At 39.6% G+C, this 23,167-nt stretch overlaps 1 protein-coding gene across 3 annotated transcripts in view; it reads right to left on the bottom strand.

The window, feature by feature from the left end:
* Positions 1-23,167, bottom strand: part of MID1 (midline 1) — a 358,868-nt gene that overhangs the window by 96,530 nt on the left and 239,171 nt on the right. For 2 of the 3 annotated variants that reach the window (XM_074814839.1, XM_074814840.1), the window contains one exon: positions 3,335-4,050. In XM_074814839.1, the coding sequence (XP_074670940.1) occupies positions 3,335-3,994 (660 nt within the window). In that variant the 5' untranslated portion in view covers positions 3,995-4,050. Of the gene's footprint in view, positions 1-3,334; positions 4,051-15,782; positions 15,907-23,167 lie in introns of those variants that run through there. The other variant, XM_074814841.1, reaches the window with a different exon arrangement.

The following is a 23,167-nucleotide window of genomic DNA, read 5'->3' as shown; positions in this document are numbered from 1 at the left end:
ATATGCATCTGTCTATGATCTGCTTAAAAAAACCCCAACACCACATCTACAAACACTAAAACAACTATAAGTGTGAAGCTATATCATGTGGTCGCCTAACTAAGCAAGAAAGGACCGCTCCTGAAAGAACATAAGTGCCCTCAATGCCCTTCACCACAGTACAAGTTGAGAAAGAAAAGCACCTCTCAGAGTTGGAGCTGTAGTTGCCAAAGGAAAACACTTTCTCATTTTCAGATGTCGACAATTGCTCTTACACTGACGGCTAAACACTTCAGCATAGACGCCTCTGTTGGACAAGTGTACAGAACTCCTAATTAAGGGGCTACATTTTTGCCACAAAAGGAACTAGATTGTAATGGCATCTTTTGTCCTATGCTTAATGAAGGGTGAGATATTGTTTAAATAATTAGTAACACTGCTGGAAGAGAATGCAAGTAATTAGCATAGCTTGACACCCAGAGCAACACCAGTTGCTGTTGTTAGCATCAACGTGTCGATTTTTAGAAAGAAAATCACAAGAAAGCGTCACTTGAAGTGTTATTTCTTTTCTTTTTTAAAGATGCAATTAATCACTCATTTTTGAATGAATCTACTATACTGTTGGCTACAGCATGCTCATTCTTTCAGAATTTTTTTTTAAAGATTTGGGTAGCTTATCTATCAAACCCCATGTGTTTTAAAAACCCACAGCAGCAATATAGCAAGCAACAACCTGTTTTTTCAGGTGGAGATTTTCTGATCCACTTGAACATTGAATTTGCCAATGGCTTGTGCACAGTATCTGTCAGTTAACAAAGACCACCTGCAAGCTCATGCCTAAGATTTAAGTTAGCAGCATGATCAGTGACTTAAGAGGTTGTATTACCATTTACAAAGGAGAAGACCTGAATGTGAAAATGGACCTGAAATGCTTGCCTCTCAGCAACCAAACGCTGGTGTGAACAGGTATCGTTCCTTTACTCCTGAGGGATAAATGCCAATCTACGGAACAGCAAATCTCATTCTCATAGTTTGATATATAAAACAGCACAAATTCCTGAGATGGAAGAGGCAACAAGGAAAGGAAAGACATAGTTTTCAGGTCACCTTCTTATGAACAGAGGGTGGATGCTGGATTTGGATGGAAACCACCTAGCCTACTATTCCTGGGCTCAGAGTATTAATGTGTCATAACTGTTGGCACAACTGGCATGACTGATGTCATCGCTAACATCAGCAAAGTGAAATACATTACCTCATGACAAAGGGGACAGTAACGGGATTTCTTGTAGGTTAATAATTATCTGTATAAAGTACTTTTAGATAGTTTGGGTACAAAGAAAGTTCACATCTCAAAATAATTGTACAGACATTATAAACAATGATAAGAGTTGTATTATAAGGAAAGAGTTATTTGACCTAGGCGTACACTAACTATTAAATTAATCCCTGAATTACTCTTTGAGGTGGCTGGTGGAAAGTACTTTATTAGGCTTCTGCCAAGTTACCTAAATTGTGTAACTTCTAACGTCAATGTTGCTTGCCTGTCAGATAGCCATTCAGAGTTTGCTTAGACATCTTGGCACAGAAAGCCACAGATCATGCAAAAATACCCTAATTTTTTTTTTTTTTCCTATCTGCAATACAAAGTCAAAGATCTCAGGAGAAGATACATGCCTTTCAAAGTCTTTTTTTCAAAACTTGCTGTATCTAAGTACACCAACACAAAGAAATGTTTAATATTTACTGACATCCTCAAAAATATACTTACCCAGTATTTAATTCTGAGGGTATTTCATGTGAAGTAGTGCATTCCTACTCATAAAAAGCTGATAAATTGTTCAGTCACTGTTAGCTTACTAAACAGTAGCACCTGTTAAGGATATAAACCCGTTGGATTATTGAAAATACTGTCAGTCAAGGCACCTTCTACTCAAATTTATAGTCCATGTCCCATTTTATCAATGGCTAAACTCTTACCTATTAAAATAACAAATACTTTTAGGGGAAAAAAAAAAAAAAAAAAAGGAAAGCAAAACTAACAATTCCTCTTTAGTAAATAAAAAAGTTTTTAAGAGATGAAAGGAAGCTGTGCAGTCCAGGTAAAGAAGTGTCTTTCATTATGATAAAATAATCATAGAATATGATCTGCATGTTTACACATGCGTAGAGACACAAAATCCACATAGCATGTGTATGCAGATTTCACCTGCACTCACATAAAGTTATCATAGACATGTGTGCAGCCACATAGTTTTGTGTGAAGGCATTTGAGAAAACCCTTCCACTTAGTTAAACCTATTAATTCCATTTCTTTTTCCACGCCCGAAATTCTGAGTGAGAAGGCTGACTGATAAGCTTTGCTTTCTGCACTTCTGGTTTCTCGGCCACAGTCCATCTTTAAAAAAAAATCCCACCCCGGCCATGCACACGCATGTGCAGACTGTCCAGAGGGAGTGGGTGCAGGAAAGTGTGGGGTGCTTAATTCCTGTCTTTGCTGTGCAGCAGCACCTAAATAGGCACAAGAGTAATGTACATGCAGGTGGGTGGGGGGCCACTTGCCCGGGCCTCACTGTTCAGCAGGAGCTGTGCTTCCACCAGCAGCCCAGGGAGCCACCACAGCTCCCTGTGACCTGGCCACCCACTTCCACCCCACCCAAGGTACCCTTCGTGGGGCCAGGGGCTGCCGGAGCTGCCTGGCTACCTGGTAGAAGATGTACCGGGAGCTCACTGAACCTTCTCAATACCACAAGAAGCTCAGAAACAATTTTGGTTTTGTTTCCAGGACTGCGCTGCTGCCTGCAAGCCTGGGTGGGAGGCAGCATGGGAGGAGCGGAGCCGGCATTTGGTTTCCCTGGCTGGACAGGTGGCTGGCATCCCTGAAGCTGGCATGGATAAATACATCGCCTGTTAGCGACAATGCAAAAAACTTTTCACACTGAAAGCAACTGAATGAAAAATAATCAACAGCGGAGCGTAAGCAAAGAACACCTGACAATTCAGTCAGTGCCTGTGTCTGTACAGTCAGCACTAAACCTTGCCAGCTGCCATGAATAAAGCTGTAGGTAGATAAGGAAATTCACCTAAACAGTAGTATATGCTGCATACTCCTTATGATAGCTACAGAGAAATCAAAGCACAACTGAGGAATCTTTCCTTAAGCAAAATCTGACACCTTTTAAATGGTGATGAGCAAATGCACATGTAGATCTCTGTGTATATCTTCTCCGATTAGAGACCACACACCTACCTTTCCCATCCCCCAACCAAATGAGGAATTTAGCATACAACCAAAGGGGACTTTCCTTCCCAACCGCATGCTGCTTGGCTAGAAAGGTCGATAGGTAGCACTAACCTTTAGCTTGTCATAGCGCTCACTTAAAGCTGCCACCTGATGGTCACGGTGTCTCCCAACCAGTTTACACAAGGCACAGATTAACTGGTCGTCAGTCACACAGTACATGTTAACTTTCTCGTCCTCGTGCTCCAAGCACATTAATCCCCTGATGTGAGAGTCTGGGATGGGCTCAATGAGCCGGTGGCCAGTGAACGGCTTCTTGTTGGGGTGAGTGGCTTTCAGGCACTCCTCACAGTAGGACACCTCACAGGTAACACAGGTTTTCACCGCCTCCTGGGCAGGGTCCTGGTCGCAGAACTGGCAGAGGACCTTCTCGCAGGACGACATGCTGTTACTATCAAATGCCCGCTCCCGGCGGGTCTCACTGGGGGAATTGGGCCCGCTGACCGAGGCTTTCTGAAACCTGTCGATGATGTTCTGCAGAGTGACGTTGCGCTTGAGCCCGTCTAGACCGCGCTGGCTGAGGGTGATGACATAGCGGCAGGTTGGGCACTGGAAGGCGGTGATAGACTCCACCGGCTCGTTGGTGGCGCAGTGGGAGACCAGGATGCGGTGCGCGCAGTTGAAGCAGAGGCTGTGAGCGCAAGGCAGCAGCAGCGGGTCTTCAAACAGCTCCAGACAGATAGGGCAGGTCAGTTCCGACTCCAGTGTTTCCATCTTCAGGCAAAGCTTTCCTGTGGCGTCAGCGAAATCCAGGGAAGCTGATCAGCTATCTGGAAACACACGTAAAATTCGATTAGGCGAGAGAGAACATGAGGGGTCAGCCGTGGGGGGTTGTCAGCTTTCGCCACTGCTCCCAGGGCTATCAACCCACCATGCCAGGCTGGAGAGCAATTTAAAGTTTTGAACCTGCACATGCATACATGAAGGTATTTAAAACTGGACTGCTTTATTCCGTCCCCCCCTCCCCCCCTTCTCTCTCTGTCCACTTTGCAAAACAAAAGCTTCTTTTTTATTTCTTTCTCTTTCCCTTTCTCTCTCATGTGATTGAGAAAAACAGCAGATGTTTCTGTGCATTATTAAAACCCAAAATGGTGACCATCAAACAGTCTATTACAGGAAAATTAGATTTCTTCTGCAGATGCTGCTTTTGGCTTCACTCATTAAAACTTTGTAAAAAAAACTTTACCTCTGTATAGCATTGTGCAAGGATTAGTCCAGAGTATTATAACTGATAACTTTACAATCACTATTACAATTAAGAGTTATTTTATCACATTGAAATTTTCATTTGTTATTATAGCTATAGCACAGCATTTAGGGTACGTGTCTGTGTTTACTTGCATAAATATATATCTGAATATATACAGGGAATAATGCTTCTAGAAAAGCATGTGATATTTTACATATATATGTATGATATATATATATCATATACTAATATACTCCTATGTATTTCAAGAACATATGCAACCGTATTTATATGTACCTGTATATTTGTGCGTATGTGCCTCTATACATATGCCCCAAAGTATATCACATACATGTTTGTAGCAAGATAAATATAGATAGAGGATCTCACAGTGTCATAACCTAAATGCTTCAAGGAAGGTGGATGAAGTAAGTGATAAACAGCAGTTTAGTCCAAATTTCTGATGATCCTAACCTCTAGTACAGGAAGAGCCTCCAAAGAGTAAGGTAGTAAAATGTAGTGAGATAGTGAAATGTGTGATTTGCCTAGGAAGAGTCTGCGTGTGTGTGAGTGCATACACATCCACTTTTGTGTGAGTACTCTCTACTGCTAAAACTTATGAACTACCGCTTACTTTAGAGGTCTTACTAATCACCTGAAGTGGATTAGGAACCAATGACTTCTAAATGGAAGGCATGGGATTTTCTCGAGAATGCAGCAGTACACCCCCACCAGAGATCAACTGAAACTTCATTTTGCTTCCTTCCCTGCACTCGGCGTTACAGAGAGTGGTTTTGAAAGAGTCGCCCTACGCAGCTCTCCCTGCCTAAGCTCCCGTCAAGGGCTCATCACTGCCACAAGCAGACAGGTCAGTGAAGCAGAAGCAAAAGCTATGCTTCACACTCACAGAGCTGTACCTCTTCACAGTACAATCTATTTAAGCTTTGTTGCTCATAACTGAGAACAGCTTCAGATGGCACAGCTGCATCGTCTTTACACTGTAAAGTCATTGTTCGGTTGTGTGAACTCTTGCCTCCTCCCCTGACCAGGGAAAAGGAGGGATGGACAAGAACCCCCCACAAACAAATCTTGGTTCATTAAGGGTGAGGGGAGCTCAGGGCTCATTAGCAGGCTTGGGAACCAAGCATGCTTGAACCTTCTGTACTTCATGACAATTAGTGTGGGGAATGGAGTGGCAGTGACAGGAATGCTACCAATAACCCCAATACAAACCACGGCAAAAAGGAAAGTTCAGCAGAGGCAAGGTTCAGACTGCCCATCAGTATTTAGTCCTCCTTGCTCTGTGGGAAGAGCAGCAAGGCGTCTGTACCAGAGGTATGCTTAGATATTAGGATATTTTGCCTCTTTGCACTAATGCATCCTTTTATTCTTGCCAAGAAATCTGAGCATTTAAAAAATGCACTGATCCCATCACAAAATTTGCTTTCCTGTATCTTCTGTGATGCTGATCTTACTTGAAATAAAGTTTAGTTTGCCAAAGACTAATTCATTTATAACTATCCATCAGCTGCCATCATTGCATAGTGCATCTGGTCAAAATTAAAGGCCTGGCAATTTGATATAAGCAGGAAGACAACTCCCCTCCTCTCTCCTCAGCCATAGCCACACAGCACAGAAGAGATGAAAGCTTTTTCTGTAAATGGAGACCAGTTTGTCTTTCCTCCTCTCCACTCTCTGTATCACAGAAGTTCCAGAAGATCAAAATCTCATTCACATTGTTTGAATCCCTTCCACACCACAACTGTGTACCTCATCATCCACTTATCCTGAAGGCTGAATCTGTGCTGGAAACGGGAGAAGGGGATTTGGGGTTGGCAGGAGACAATGCTTTAAAAAGCAAACTAATCACTGCTCATCTACTGGCAGTCCAGTGAAAACCTGCCAACCTTTCAGGTTTGTTTCTTAGGACCGTGTTTGGAATACAGGGCTTTTTTCCATGCTATCCTTTCTGTACAAATTCCCTCCTGCTCCTTTGTGTGCCAAACAGTTTCATTCATTCAGTTTTCTTCTTAAAGCACTTTTTTTAACCAAAGGCTTTTTTATGGTACTCATATAAAACAGAGGTACAGATAAACAGATGAAAGCAGCAGAAAAACATTTGCATCACTGCCTCACAGAAAGATGTTTGAATCACCATCATGGCTCTACATAAATACCACCGTCTCAATTGATGACTAGTTCTGATCTATCTGACCTGAATGAGCAGCAGCTCAGCCCTGACTAATGCTATTCAGTATGAGCAAGGGTGCCAAAATCTGATCTTAGACTGTAAACATCTTGGAATAAGAGCCTATCTTCCAAGGTAATCAAAGCTGAGCATACTGATAGAAACCAAAAAATTACATTTCCCTGTTTTCTTTTGCAGTCACCAATAAGTCAAAACACACTGCATCTGGGACTGAATAATGAATCCTTTAAGAGGCACTGAAGAGGGGCTGCATTTTCTGGGCAATCCACTGATTACTCTTTAATCAACTGCAATTCTGCTTTCACTTTTATGTTGGTGCCTGAAATACAGTGTGCTGCTGATGAGCTATAAAATCTTTCAAATCCATTGGCCCTTGTCTTATGGTTTCATGTTCAGTAATATTCTTTTTTTGAGAGTGGTAGAGAATCCATAGCTACAGTAAACTGGAAGATTAGGCAGAAACTCAATATGCATGGTTTATATATGCACATGGTTGTACTCTATATTCTATATCCAACATGGCCCACAAATTGAAAGCCACATAGCCTCCAGACACAGAAAGAAAAGAAGGAATTTCAACTACATAATTTCATATTTGTAAAAATATGGAATTACTGGCAGAAAATTATACTATTACTAAAATGTCACTGAAGTGAGAAGTATTATTCTTCTATCCCCAAGAGGTAGTTTTAAGAACAGATATCAAAGTAAAAGTGATTGTCAAAAGACAAGTATTATTTAAAAATCAAAAATATACTTAAGTAACTTTGGATTTGTGACATTTCCCCAGCATATAACCATTAGTTATGCATTATGTGGTAAGCAATGCAGTAAATGAAATCCCAATCTCAATGTAGTTCATGGCAAGACTTCTACTAACCCTAGTGGAATTATCATTTTTGTACCACTTGTTTTAAGCATGACATATTTTGCAGGTGACATTAATGCTTTCAGTTGCACGGAAGCGTACCCAAAACATTTCAGAAGTAGAGACATGAGAGAAATTAGAACTAAAGCTGAAGTAGATAAATTTCAGTATGTTAAGTACCAGTAGATCTGAATAGATAAAAAAATCTCAAACTGTTTCATAATCCAACGTAATGTTATGCTACAAAAATGTTGTATTATACCTTCCATTGTTACCACTGGTCTCAATGAGACCCTAGTAATCAAAGCCCAAAACCATGTTTCCTGGACATAAAATATGCAGTTACCACTCTTCGAAACATTACTGTTTATAGGAAAATCTGGTGATTTGGTGTCCTTGAAATCAGCCTATGACTGTCTGAAGGCTGACTCCTGATTTTTCATTGCTGGGAGTGCCAGTCTTACAGACAATCCCTATGTTTTAAGTATAGAAAGCAATATATAGAAGCAGCAGGATGAAAATACCAGAACGTCTTGGTGAGGGGAGACTTCCATGAACCAGAACTGTGAGCTTTTCCTCACAGGAAGCAACACACTTCTATATTCTGAAGAAATCACATGCAGTTAGAAAGATACTGCAAACCACACATTGCTATGTGGAGCTGTTCTCACAATACCCCTATATGGCTCCTGTACACAGGCTAGCATTCTTTCTGCACCCCAACAACCAGAAAATTGCAATTAACGTCCAAAACAATTATCCTTCTAATGTCCTTGGGAAAAAGATAAACATCCAGCAGTAATACCTGGTGATGCTACAGTAATTAAATACCTCAAATAATTAAATACTTCAAGAAGACTAATAACATTCTTTAAAATTGGATCTGGATAGGACATTTCAGCCTAACTAGTAATATTCATAAGAGAAACAACTAGTGAACTGACATGGTCTTCACATTTATCTGTTTTTCATTGGTGTTAACTAGATGATCAATAATATTGTTAATTTTTTACATTTGTTGCATTAACAAAGTAATTATAGAGTGATACTGCCAAAGAAAATTCTTCACCTTATTTTAGTACATTCAAGCCAGAACATGATATTTCTGAAGTGTTATCATAATGCCTGAGGTAAAATGCCTAAAATATAAAACTACACTTAGAAATCAATGTATCAAAAATTCCAGTATTCTGGGGTCACTTTTTGTCAGTAAAACATCACAGAATTCTCCCCATGCAGAATAAATCACTAGCTATTAGAATAAAGATAGCAGTCAATGTTTTAGCATGCCACATGTTGCGTCCTGCTCCTTTTCTGTTTCAGCTGCTCCTACAACCTTCAGGGAAGGTGAGAAGAGAGTCTACCAGGAGTGAAAAATTGGTGGAAGAGGATGTCCTATGAAGCTTTGCTTTCCACTTTAGTAAAGGTGGAGCTCATAGTATGAATTAAAGCTGTTTCAGTGAACTTTTAAATTGCAGTGAACTCAGTGACATTGAAGGAAGAAACAGCCGTAGGCCATTCTGCAAATTTTAAACATCTCAGTAACAAATAGCACTGAGCAAAAGTTCTGGATTTACACCATGTTCCAAAATTCCTTGATGCGTTATTTCTCTGGCAAAATCGCCATTTGTGTGGTTTGGTGAATTATGGCCAAAATACACCCAACCAGGTTCAGATAGCATTTTTCCTAATAATATTTTCTAACAATTTGCTGCGTTAAGGCTACTACTGAATGTCTACTACAGTAAGGCTATCTTGGCCCTGGTCCTCATGTATAGGAATGTTCATAAATGGACATAAGACTACAGGTTAAATTAAAGACCAAACACCTGAAGATGAAGTATTTTTTTAGAAAATAATTGCCCACCTTTTCAGTTAGAAAATAAAATTTATTAAATTGCCACTATATGAATATGAAATGAAATTTTATACAAAATATGAACATGGAAGTATGAAATATAATAAACTGTGTTATGCATGTATGCATGCGTGTGTGTGTGCATACATATATGTATCATAGGCTTATAGTACAAGAGGAATTACAGTCAACACACACACTATTCCTGAATAAACTATGGAGTGCTTAAGCACACTACTATCGTAGTACACAGCTGTAGTTTTCAAAGTGGCAGTATTTTTCTGTTAAGTGCACTATAAAAGGAAAATTTAAATTTATGTTCTTGCCATAAAATCTGCTATGGGCAATAAAAAAACCCACTTGCAATTTCTTCTGTTAGCTCTGGGGAAAAAAAAAAAAAAAGAAAATGCTATTCTCTCTGCCATTTTCTATCCTGTTCTAGGATAGACACAAAGTTGTCTTGGGAACAACTTTTCCTTACAACAAGTGAATGTGATTGTTTCACATCACATTTAATAAACATTTCAAATGTGATTAAACCAATGGACTGCTTCATAGCCCAGTTTGTCCCAAGTCCATTACAGCTTTTACCTTCTCCAGCACAGACACTGAAGCCTGTACTTGAGATGCTAGTAATTGCCAGCAGCACAGCCAGTGAGATATTAATGTAATTTGTGTAATTTGTGTAAAAGTAGTGTAAAATGAATAATCAAAAGTCAGAATTTTTTCTTTAGAAATGTTTAATGAAAACTTCTATAATGCTAAAGAAAGCAAGCTACACACACCCTGAAGTAAGCAAATACTTGTTTTCCCACTGTTTTTTATCAAAGCAGTTCAAATTAATAAATATTCAAAGGATAGTCCCTGTTCAACAGCTCCTGGTATGCAAAAACAAATAACATAAAAATGAGTAGTTCATCCTATTCATACATTTTCATTGACAGAAGAATGATTAGCTGTCTTGTCTAGAAGTTACATGCAGTGTTTCCATGTTTGCAACATTTAAAGGATATTAATACAGCAAAACCACATCTGCTATGCTGTTTGTAGTGATATAAAGCCTAGACAACATTCCTCTCTGGTTAAAACCTATGCTAGTAGGTCGGCTAGTAAGCCAAATCCTGTATGTTATTCAGTGAGAAAACAGCTCACAGAATTAAGGTCTTTGGCACAACATCACATATGCCTTCTCATGGGAGCTAAAACAACAACTGAGCCTCAAAAGCTAACAGGCAAAAAAAAAAAAAAAGATCATGCTCTGGAAATCCCAAAGCAATCAATAAATAGGTGATTTAATATTATCTATAGTAATACATTAGATACAATATTACACATGTGCATAAACCTATACTAGTATACATCTGAAATGCTTTTTGGCCTTTACTTTTTATATTCTTGCAACTCTTGTAACTTTACATTCTTTAGATGTAAGATTTAATATTTCCTCAAAATGCTTCAGGGGAAGAAAAGCAAAGGATTGTTTAATCTTTAGCACATGTGAATCAGCAGAGGTCTACTAGCATCAGCAGTGACCTCCTAACAAATTTATGGCTGAAGGTCTGTTCCAAAAACGTCTTCAACTAAATTCACACTTTTCATTTGAGAAATTGGTATTTATTCTGGGGTATATCATAACTAGACAACAACAAATATTGAGGAATCAGGTTCACATCTTGGTCTGGATACTGGCAGCACGGGAAACAACTAGAGCAACGCCAAAAACTTGCCAAAGGGGACAAATTCCTATACACCACACACATTTTTTTTCTCTCTCATTTCAAGGTAAGAGCTTCCTACATGACAGATGCTACTCTGCAACAAAAGGAAGGTAAAATAAATTTACCCAAACAGTAAATACCAAAACCCAACAGTTTTCATAGGGCTTTGGTTGCACAGTAGATCTGGAAATCTCTTGCATTTCCCCAGCTGGGAATTTCGCTTGTGTAATGCCTTAGGTGGCATGGTACTCCCTGATCTTTAGCGTAGATGATACAGCAACAGAAACAGCCATAAATAGTTCAGCACATTCCTTCTAGTCATATGCGCTCACACACATGGATATGTAATTTAGTGCAGCTTGGAAACACTGGGGCCCTTAAGCTACTGCAAGTTTTCAGGGAAAATCTTAGGGTGGCTTAAAGAAATGATTGCATTCTCTTTCCACCAAGTTGTCCTATGAATTCTTTCCCTGTAACTAGGTAAAGGGAATCATAAATACTGCTTAAATTCATAATCATCGCCTCCATCTAGATAAAGACGTTTTAAGTTCTCAAGGAAGAACCTAAGCTTTCTCATCAAAGAGGGAATTTAAAATAGCACCAAGAAATGTCCCAGAAACTACAACAGGTATGAAGGTGTGACCTCACCCACCACACAGGACTCTGAATTTAAACTACCTGAAAGATGCACTTCTGCCAAACTAAAGCTTCTTGTTTTTATAAAGCTATCCCTACAGCATTATAGAGAACACAGTGTTAGCCTCTCCCTGCCCTGCTCTCCAATCTTCATATGTGATCATTAAAACAGCTTATAAAAGGCTTTTGATTTTTTTTTTTTAAAGAACAAACACACGTTCTCTGAGTTATATTCTGCACATTTGCAAAGACTACAAAGAGATTCTGGAGAATGCAAAAAACCCCACTGTCCAACACTGAGAAGTTCCTCCTAATTTATGCCTGCTGTACTTTCAATATACTGAACTCTACAAGATCGATGTTGTATTTAAAACTCAAGATTGTAATCAGATAATTAGAAGGGGAAATTAGCTGTGAACCATGGCAGGGTGGAGGATAAGGAAATTATATCTGTGCTCTGAAGGTAATCTGTTTTAGACCTCTGACAGAAACCTCTGTCACTGGTGCAGAAAACACCCAGCTCAGGCTTCCTGGGTCCAGGAATAACAAAACGGGAACTGGCAGGGTTGCTTCTCCATTTGGGGAGCAGAACCCTCACATGGGCCCTCACCAGACCCCAAGGCCTGCTCCAAGAAGAGTGGGGATATTTCCCAAATTACCAGTGTCACCAGGACCACCATAAGTATGCTTCCATCACTCTACCTTGGGGTACTAGGTTCTTGTTCTCCATTAGAAGAATGATTTCAGGAGCTTTCTTTTGCCCTGTAGACTAGAACAGAAATCTGAAAATACCTTGTAGCAAATTACTAGCAGAACAAATATGAGAAACCAGCTCCTCTCTCTTGCTGGACAGTGGTTCCTAAACACAGAGGGTGGCATTCATCTGAACTGGTCTCTGTAAGGTCCCTTGATAGTCAATAGAAAGAAACAGGCATCTCTAAAGCCATCTCATTTAAAATACTTTAGATTATCTTTAGGATTAAGTGATCTGTGCCTTCTAGATGTGCTTATTTCATTCCAGGTATGAAAGGAATTTAAGAACGTAAGAAATTAAGACTACACCAACTAACAAGTAACTATTTCCAGTGTTCTTGAGCTTTAAAAAAATAAAATGGAGACTCTACATCTATTCTTTATTATTCTTATGAGCTCAACAATCACTTGTTTAGTCAAATTTGCTTCCAATAGTTCTCTTCCAACGTGCCTCATTTCTGTCATTCTCTGTATTTAAAGATCCAAGAGGACACACAGAAATCTGAACTGAGTTGCAGGACAATGATCCCAAAGCAACCCATTTCCAACTGACACTACTGCACGAGGATTTTTGTGGATTCAGATGGTTCTGGTCCCTGCTGCGCATGAAGGGCATGCAGACAGTTCCTGAGAACCAGACGCAATGGGGTCTGCACTAAGTCTTAAGACCAGCTTGCTTGGCATGACAAGCCTAACTGTAACTTCTGTATTTTATTCATAGTTTTTTTGACAAAACAGTAGCTTGCCTTCCTATACTGCAGATCATGAACAATGTGCAAGACCCTTGTCCTCCCAACTGTTCATCCCCGTCCTTCCTGCCATCCACTGCAGCTCTCTAACAGGCTTCAAAGGGTTAAGTTTCTCCCATTCACAATACCAAAAAAGTGTAGTAACTACTTTACTAGTTCTCTCCTCACGCTGTTTGGCATTACCAAATGGCAGTATTAACCCAAATAACCAAAACGGTTAGTGCATGAGTAAAAACTCTGACCCCAACACAACAGGACACAAAATGAAAACAGCAAAATCAACTGAAAAGACAAAGAAGTACAGAGTTGTATCTAGCGCCAGTTGTCCTGCGCCTAAGACACTCAAGGGTTTGGCATCCCAACCCAGCCTGTTCAGTGAAGTACTCACAATGAGATGCAAAGTCTTAGTCTTTATTCCTTGCAAATAAAGCTAAATACTAAAGTGGCAAGTTTTCACTTAACCTCTCTTTAGGACTTTCAAAGTCACGTCAGCAGGTGCTTTTTGCAAAGAGCCAGTAATACTTCATTGCTTACCAGAGGCATGCCCACGTGGATTTTATTCATTGAGAAAGTGTTACTTAACAGAAACATACCACAGTAAACCCTGGTGATCTCAAATATTTTCTTCTATACATTTACACCCTTTAAGAATGTCATCCTTTAAAGACTTTTCAAAGATCTGAGACAAGACCAATCATTAACCATAGCCACATAATCTTGCCTCACAGGTTCTCAGAAACCACACTGTGACAAAACTTCACTGCTTCAAGTTAAGAAACTAAGAGCAAAGGTCTTCATTGTAACAGCAACGTAATTTGCAGCCTACAAACTGAAGTGGTAAATAGTACTAGTCTTTTTAAAACCTACTGATGACCAGAGAGATGCTCTGGGAGCTGAAGTACAATACGAAACCAGGTAACACCAGCTTCTAATTCAGCTAGTGAAGAGGTAAGAAAAAATTACCTGATTTACCTGTGCTTCACTTGACATCAACCAGAAAACTGTACAACATCAAGAAGATTCAGTATTAAATTTAAGCTCACTCACCGAGCGTTGTTTTTCAAGCTGTCATTATACAGTCTTTGTTACTTAGAGACCCAGCTCCCTCCAGCCCTGAGATGTAGGTGGTGTTTGATTTGCACAGCTCTTCTCCTGTGCTCAGGGAGATCCTGATCCTGGGAAAGGCCTTGATGAGTAGCCTCATGAAATGAATGGAAAATGGTTTTTACTGCATGGCTATGGCTGTGTTCTGCCAAACACATGCACATGTATGCATGCACATGAAAAGGATCCATTGGCTATAGGTGGTTGGACTATGTACTAGTTTGGTTGGACTACTGACTAGTTTACTTGATGTCCTCAAATTAATTGTCCTGCAGATAGTCTTCAGAACATCCCAAAAGGGACTAGGAAAAAACAACTAAAATGAGCAATTGCTTCTGAATAACTGTATCAATACACCAGATAGGCCTCACAAGTAAAAGGTTCTCAATGTCACTCACAAAACAGCTTAATAGCTTTTAAGATAGCACGGAAAGAGAAAATAATAGCTTAAATACATCCCTTTGAGACATTCCTCATCAACAACATATAAAGTCTCACAGTTTATCTCAAAAAACTAAAATAAATTGTACATTTCCTGTTAGCTAACAAGCAGGTCACTCTTACTGTAATAAAGAGAGTAGCACTTGTGAAAGAATTACTGGCATGCATCTGCACAACCTCCAGCCTCAAGCTTTTTTTCCCAGGAGCTTGTTAAATATCTACTTTAAAACCTGACTGAATGTCACCTTGTCTTGTTCTCAGACAAGTGCTTGTCTTGAAATGTTGTACTGGGAAAATCACATTAGAAATTCAGTACCTGTGGACTATACATGTTTCTGATCCTCCTACAGGTATGGCATGTTTTGTGGGCTTTTGTGAATACAGAACTTGCACAAAAAATAACGGTAGTGACCAGACCATCACTCTGAGCATACCGGTGCTTTGAAAAAACATCATCTCTCAGCCTTAACACGTCATCGCTTAACTACTTAAACACATCATCACTTTAGGTTATGTAACTTCATCAGTTACAAATAAATAGGATTGGAAAGACTCTACACAAGGAGTGGAGCAAGCTTTAGGTAATGACTATATTTTTTTAATTCTTCTCACCTAAACATGTATCTCAGCCTTCATCTGTTATTTTTAAAACAGAATTATAATGTTCCAGATGTTAACAGTATGCAGATGCTAATGCCCAATTTATCTCTCGTACTAGTTTTATGACAACTCACAAGACAACAAAAAGCCCTTGTTTGAAAACACAAGGCGAAGAATAATTTTTGCTAAAGAAGTTCCCTTTTTTCCTGAGTTTTCAGTATCAAAACGATAATTCATCATAGCAACAGAGCAAACTTCAACTCCTCCCTTACGACTGCTAAATGCATTATAAAATACTTCTGAAATTACTTGCAATGGCAAGCCTACACATATGCATTGGCTCTAGTTCCCAAGAAGCTACACAGCCGCATACCCACCACTGGATCCTGCCCTACATCTTCTGGCTGAAACATTGCTGCGGAGACAGGGAGTGCGCTGACCCTTCTCAGAAAACACCAGCAGCCCAGTCAGGACAGGCAGTAGCAGTCACCACCATCCCAGTAATCCTGCAGCAGCACTGACTGCGCCTGCAACTGTGAGACAGTCACAGCCAAAACGCAACAGGAAAATCTCCCCTACAATTGCAGGAAAACCCGCTCCACCTAACTGCCTCCGCCAGGATTTGTGCTCCCAAAGCCAGACCTCTGCGCTGTGCCCACAGCCAAAGACCTCCTCTCCCTGCCAAGGGCCAGCCTCACTAGGGTGAGAAGGCAGGAAGAAATGGATTCTCTCGCACAGCATCCCAGCAACACGCCTGAGGGCTGCAGTGGCAGCCCCAGCAAGGGCAAGCTCAGCCCTGGGGGCAGTTAACCCAGTGCTGAGTGAGGGCTGGCAGTGCCCAGGCCCCTAACAGGAGGCTGCCCGGGACTGGCCAAGCCTGTCATGTGCAAAATAAATGTTTCCAAAATTGCTGTTCTCCAGAATGGCAGAACTCTGCACAACAGCCTTGTGGTAAATAATCAGTTCACTTTTTTTTTATTGTTTTCTCCAAATATTACTCAAAAACTTAACAACACAAAGTGAAGCAGGAGTTTGCTGACAGTGGGGACAGTCTGAAAGAGTGAAGGAAAAACTTTTCTTCCTACAAACACCATGGAGATCCCACTTTCTGAAATTCAGCATGTGAAACACAAGATGATAGCAGCCGCTTAATTATTTATTAGTTTTTTTTAGCTAAACTTGCGTGTAAGCAGCAAACTGTGACAGAAAACTACAAATGTTTCAGCAAAGTGCCAGGGAGGAATCCTGGCTGAAGTCACACCAGACATTTGGTCTCCAACAAAGGTGTTAAAAATTCATGCAAAGTGGAAACAGCAGGAAAGAATTGCTTCCTCGTGTTCTCCGTTTTTCATGTTGTAATGCCCTCTTTCATACAACGGTAACACAACAAAGTGAAACAAAACATACCTCAGACATTTGAGCATAAGGTTGCAAATCCACACTGTCTTTGGTCTTTCTTCCATGGAAGAGCCTGCACTTTGTTCTCATTGAAACAATAAATAACTGTTGTGATTATTTAATTTCCTATTCATTTCTTTGAAACAATAGACTGGACCCCTCACAAACGCACACTCTTCATAAGGTTTTTAAAGGTTTCTGCTGGCAACGTCTGTTAGAATGTGTGTGGAATGGCAACTTGTAACAGGCGAAATGAGCATGCAGAAAGCAAGACAGATGTGCAAAGGGATTACGATTACTGGAACTCTTTTCCATGATATTAAATGTCCATGGATAATCTATAGTCAAGTCAAGTTATAAGTAGCCCAGCAGGGGCCACAGAACAAGTTCTAGCTGGAAGGATTTTAGATTCCTCAGTTCATATCCTGTCTTTGCTCTTTCAGTAAACAGCATCATGCCATTTCTTTGGACTGTCCTTCCTGCCATGCTGGCTCACACTCATCCAGATGCATTTGGGATCAACCAGTCCAAAAACCAGTGTTATTAGCAGGTACTGCCCTGCTGCTCTGTTTGTCCACATTATAGTTAGCCTGAGTTTTTCATGCCCTTTGCTTGCAAAGAACCAGTCACAGTCTGAAACAGTTTCAATAAATAAGTAGGGTTTTATATTTAAATCTTCTGATTAATCAATCACAAAAGTGATGCCAAAAAATTCCAATAATCTTAATTCTACTGATCCATCTGCCTTGACTTCTGCATGTGTGCTTCTTCAGTTTGAGGACAATGTTGCATGTGTTTAAAGACAACACTGGAAGAAGCTTCAAAACATAGCTGAGTATGTCTATAGGATGGTATGTCTGTGAAGGTCTCGGTGCACTTTTCACCGCACATGCACGAGTATGCACATGCACATGTGTGCAAGTAAATAATTATGGGTTCAAACCCATAGCCTCAAAAACTTCTACTTGCGCCACTGGTTATGCCAACTTGTTGCCGTTATCAGTCAAGAACCTTAGTTTAAGATAAAGAATGCATCTGACAAATATCCACATCCTTTACCATATTAATGTCCCTTACACTTCCTGAACTCAGGTGTAAAATAGAGGACTTCTAGCCTTCCTCCTCTGCTATACCTATTGGATTTCATGAAAGCCTCACTACACAAGTCTTCGGACATGGAGTTAGAGTCTCATGTAACAGAAGAACTGAGACATATGACTGAATATGATCAAATTACCACAGTTTAACAAGATACCATCTTCAGAGCCAGTACAGTTGTGCATTTGCATACTTATGGTGCCCACTAAGAGTTCTGGAGAATCTTACTAAGGAAACACAAGATGTGTCAGTCACCAGTTGTCCCTTTCTGCTGAAAGTTACCACCTTCACCACAGAATCAGTAGATTATGTGCTGAACCACAGCTCATGAGTTTCTTTGCAAGACACAAACTAAAAAATGACTGCTTAAGGTGTATTATGCTTGCAGGAAGTTACAGCAGGGGAAAGAAGCACATAACTGGTGACAGTAATTTCTTAAACTGTATCCAAAAGATTCACTTGATTTCAACTGTCAATGTCCCTAGCTCAAGCAGGTTGTGAAGAAATTCAATCTAAGACTCTAGTAATATATTAGCTCAGAGAGGTAATTTAATGTATCTAAACTTAACATAGCTTAGGGCTCAAATACTTAATGAATATCCACCTATCGAACCACTGTAAAATTATTATTTCGTCATGTGTGTGTTCTAAATTATGTATTTCTGATGACAGACTCTCCAGAATCTATTTGCTGTGCAGCCATCTGTTTCTGCAAAATTCAGGGTCAGCTCTGCATGGGAAGAGTTTGGCCAGTGCAATCCTCTTGTTTAAGTGAGTGTCAAATAGCATGCTTTGTATTCTGCACATCTCATGGCTGTGCTGTATAGTAACTCAGTATTATTATGGTTAGAATGCTTTTCACAATAAAGAAACAAAGCATCTTAGGAGCTGGAGCAGATCAACAGTAGGACAGAAACAAGCAGGTACCCAATAGGTTACAAAAATCCTATTTTCACAAAGCATTCAAAGTCCTAGAAAAAGATAGTACCAGGGCTGACTGGGTATAACAACTCAGATGAGGCACAAAACTGTACTCCAGTGTCACTACTGGAATTCACTGACCCACAAGTACCCAGTACAGCTTTTTATTGGGTTCAGTTGCCTCACTAATAAGTCAGGCATAAATATCTTGGTAAAAACAGTTGGACTTGAAAATTGGTCCAGGTAGTTTTTTAAGAAAGCTAGAAAGTAAGAGTTTTACTTGTTGGTTTGGAAATCCTAATATGCAGTTTCCAAAACCTCATTTTTATTGCTTTGCCATCTGCTCACGAAAGAGAATCCTCTATGCCACTCATTTCATGTGCAGCACAGAAATACAATCTTTTTTTTAAAGCTCATTACTTGTGGAATTCTATTTTATCTTATTTTGATGGACAGGGGACATACATTTTAGATTGATAGGTGCTGCTGCCAGGCATATACTCCAAACAATTGGTCCACTGTCTACGGAAAGCAGATACCATAGCATAGTATGAGATCATAGTGGAGCTTTAATACTAACAATTGGAACAAATATGCTAATATGTCTGCAGTTTGTAACTTTCTCACAGGCAAGCACACTCACATAAATTACTTATTCTATACAGCTAATCATAGGATTTTATGATGAAGAAAAATAACAACAGTGGACTGGTTAAAAATAATATCTCTCCATTCTTTCTTCTCTGGCCACATTGTCAGTCAGCACAGAAGGGCTGATCCAGAAGACATTTGAGTCTCACTTTTTTGCTGAACCGGGCCAGAGTTAGAGCAGCCTCATGACTGTTCTGAAGGGCATGTCAGAGATGCAGGGCCCTCCTGCTCCAGTCAAATACCTTCAGTACATTACTGATTGGTCACATCCTCTGTCCACCCCAGGTAAAAGTAGCGGAGAAGTATAGATGCTCCTGCTTTTTAGTCAGTGTCTGCACCCTGTGATTCTCTTTGTACATCAAGGTCATAGAAGGAAGAAAAAAGCAGTCCAGCTTTTTGGAAAAAATTAGGAAATGCTATGTCAGAAAGAGCAACTCAGGTGATACAATATGAACAGCTTCTTAATATGAAACTGTTTCATATGAATGCTAAGTACCAATTCTCCTTCAAATGGTTGTTTAACATTAATTACTCTTTGAGCTATAAAACCCCTCTGTTGCCTCACCAATGGAAGTCTTAAGACAATGATGGGTGACTGTATGCAGGGTTGCCATTTTCCTCTCTAATGCTTCATCTACATTTTACAGTGGTATTTAAATATCATTTTAATTTGGCTCAATAAGCCATACTATAAATGACCCACCATTAATGCTCTCTGGAGAAAGGCAAACTGTAATTTCAACAGCAGCATGTGATTCTGAAACACTTGTACCTTGCTGGAGGAGCAATGTGTCGTACTTGAGTCATAGTAAATGAATAGATTATGCACCATCAAATATCAGATTTCCCTTACTCAGAAAAAATAGTATCTTTCTAAACTTCAGAGTAAGACACAAACAAAAAATCCCCTTGTTTATAATGTAGAGCAGCTACTTGTAATCTTTGGGGGTTGGTTAGACAAGGAGAGGGAAAAAAAAAAAGCTACTCCCATCCTGTTTCACTGCTACACAGGACTTGCTTTTAACAATTCCCTGTGATCAATGAAGCCATTTGCTCACTGCTGCATTTTGGGTTTTGGGTAGAGAAAGAGATTTCTGTGTTCAGTTTTGGGTCCCTCACTACAAAAAGGACATTGAATTACTCGAGCGTGTCCAAAGAAGGGCAACGAAGCTGGTGAAGGGTCTGGAGCACATGTCGTACGAGGAGCGGCTGAGGGAACTGGGGTTGTTTAGTCTGGAGAACAGGAGGCTGAGGGGAGACCTCATTGCCCTCTACAGCTACCTGAAAGGAGGTTGCAGAGAGATGGGCATGAGTCTCTTTAACCAAGTAATAAACGATAGGACAAGAGGTAATGGCCTCAAGTTGCACCAGGGAAGGTTTAGACTGGATATTAGGAAGTATTTCTTTACAGAACGGGTTGTTAGGTGTTGGAATGAGCTGCCCAGGTCAGTGGTGGAGTCCCCATCCCTGGAGGTGTTTAAGAGTCGGGTCAACATAGCGCTGAGGGATATGGTGTAGTTGGGAACTGTCAGTGTTAGGTTAATGGCTGGACTGGATGATCTTCCAACCTAGATGATTCTGTGATTAATTACTCTGTTGCCAATTGTTAGATTAACAATACAGCACTGAATTCTAATCTCTCCCCGTGAAGGACACTGAGAGAATGATCACGGCAGGAGTATGAAAACATCAGTATTGTTAAAATTATTAAAATAAAATTTGAAGAATGTCAGTGTGCAAGTGTATGCTTAAAAACATGACAAAAAAAGACACAAACTGTCCCAGCCAAATCCACAGGAACTTGTTCCTTTTAATGTCTTCTCCTGCAGCATAGCCTAAAGGATTGTTTATCCATTCAAACTCATCACACAGAAAGGCTTTGTACTTAAAAGATAAGAAAATTGTTTTCTTTTGCTTTGTTGTAAACTACTTTTTAGTGGTGTGATGCCAAAACAAACTTGATCTGAAACTTACTAAACATGAAGCCTGAAGTTTCTAAAGACATTTGAAGTCAAAGTCTCTGCCACAGTGTTTGGAAAAGGAATTATTCCTAAATGGTGCAGAGGACAATGAGATCTCAAATCTAGGAAGTCCCAAAACTTTGGGAGGTTTAGAGATCAGTCTTGATTTTGAGGCTGCTGGCCTTAAAAAAGAAATATCGTAACAGCAGATTAGTCTCCTCAGTAGAAGTACTTTACAAAGGGGATGCCTGATTAGGCTTTACTTCTACGTGATCTGATTCAGAAAACTGGGATGTGAGTATCACGTTAACAAACTTGAGAAACACTGCCTGAATCTGTGCATGTTTTTATACAGTGGCCACAAGGAACTGTGTCAGAGAACCAATTAAAATTTATATTCTTAAGTGTTGAAACATAACCTTTAGTCTCAGGAAGATTATGTGGTATTCATGAGTAGTATTATGAATCTACACTTCCAGTAATTAAAAGTGTATTTTAGCCTCATACCCAGCTCTCAGTTTTGTTGAAGGCAACAGTGATGCTTCAATGTTAAAAAATGAGAGATGAGTTTCCCAAAGCGCTCTGCAAACACAGGCTCTATGCTCAATAAGGAACAAATAGTACTTCCATGTCCAAGTGTCCTAGTAAGTACCAAGTTGTCTTTATTCTTTGCTTTTAAGCCAACAGTCTTGCTGAAAACTATGCAAGTTTTGAGTCACATAAACAACACAGAATTGGGTCAAAGTTCCTTTAAAAAATTACATTTTACTCAAAATTCCTGAAAAATTGCAGAAGAGTGATCAAGACTGATAGATATGAAACACCCTCATTAAACTTGATATTAAGACATAATATGTTATCTTTAGTGACTCAGACACTGTATACTCACAGGCAAGTCCAACTACATTTCTCTTTGCCATATATACTTCCTACACGTTATGCTTTCTCTTATAGAAATTAACATATTCCCAAGCAACTACACAAAAATTGGAAAGTACATAGCCCTCTCTATTACCAAACTATTACTTTAACTACAAACTTAGGACCATATATTGGAATCTATTATTTACATATTAATAAAATATTGTTGCAAATGACTCACACAATTATGTGATAAATCTCTGTCTTTCACATTTTCATATACACATGTGAATTGCAGCTAAAACTTCAGTTCTGTTTCCAACTAAAGCCATAGTTCAACAGCTTTCTTATAAAGGGGGTGTCTTCTTACTGCAAACAGTAGTGGCAATTGCTCTACAGATGCTAAGAGACAGCACCAGGTACATGAATTTCCTGGAATGCTAAATAAAGTTAAGTACATAGACAAATACTTAGAGGATTAGGCCAAAGCAAGCATATGCTAATGATCTTTAGACCTGAGGGTATATCTATATACCCTATATCTATATATTCAGGGATATTCCTATATTCACTGTATCAGTAAGTATTAAAATGAATAAGGACCATTAGCAAATTGAAATGAATAGCCTTGAAATGTATTAGTAAAGGAAAGATGTGCTTTTTAATAAAGAACATTAACTCACAATAAACAAAGCAAAGCATCAGGGAACACAAATCGTTACTTAACAGCATAGTACCTGTTGAGTGACTTAAGTGCATTTTACATTTGCCAAAGACTGCAGCATCAAGACCCTTGATGTGTATGGAAACATATACACTCTTATGCTATTTTCCTGAGTTTATCAAGTGAAGAGATATAACTATTTACACAT

The sequence above is a fragment of the Strix aluco genome, chromosome 2, assembly GCF_031877795.1.
Source record: "Strix aluco isolate bStrAlu1 chromosome 2, bStrAlu1.hap1, whole genome shotgun sequence".
Lineage (NCBI taxonomy): Eukaryota > Metazoa > Chordata > Aves > Strigiformes > Strigidae > Strix > Strix aluco.
The sequence above is the reverse complement of the archived record's forward strand: the minus strand, read 5'-3'. Positions and strand labels throughout refer to the sequence as shown.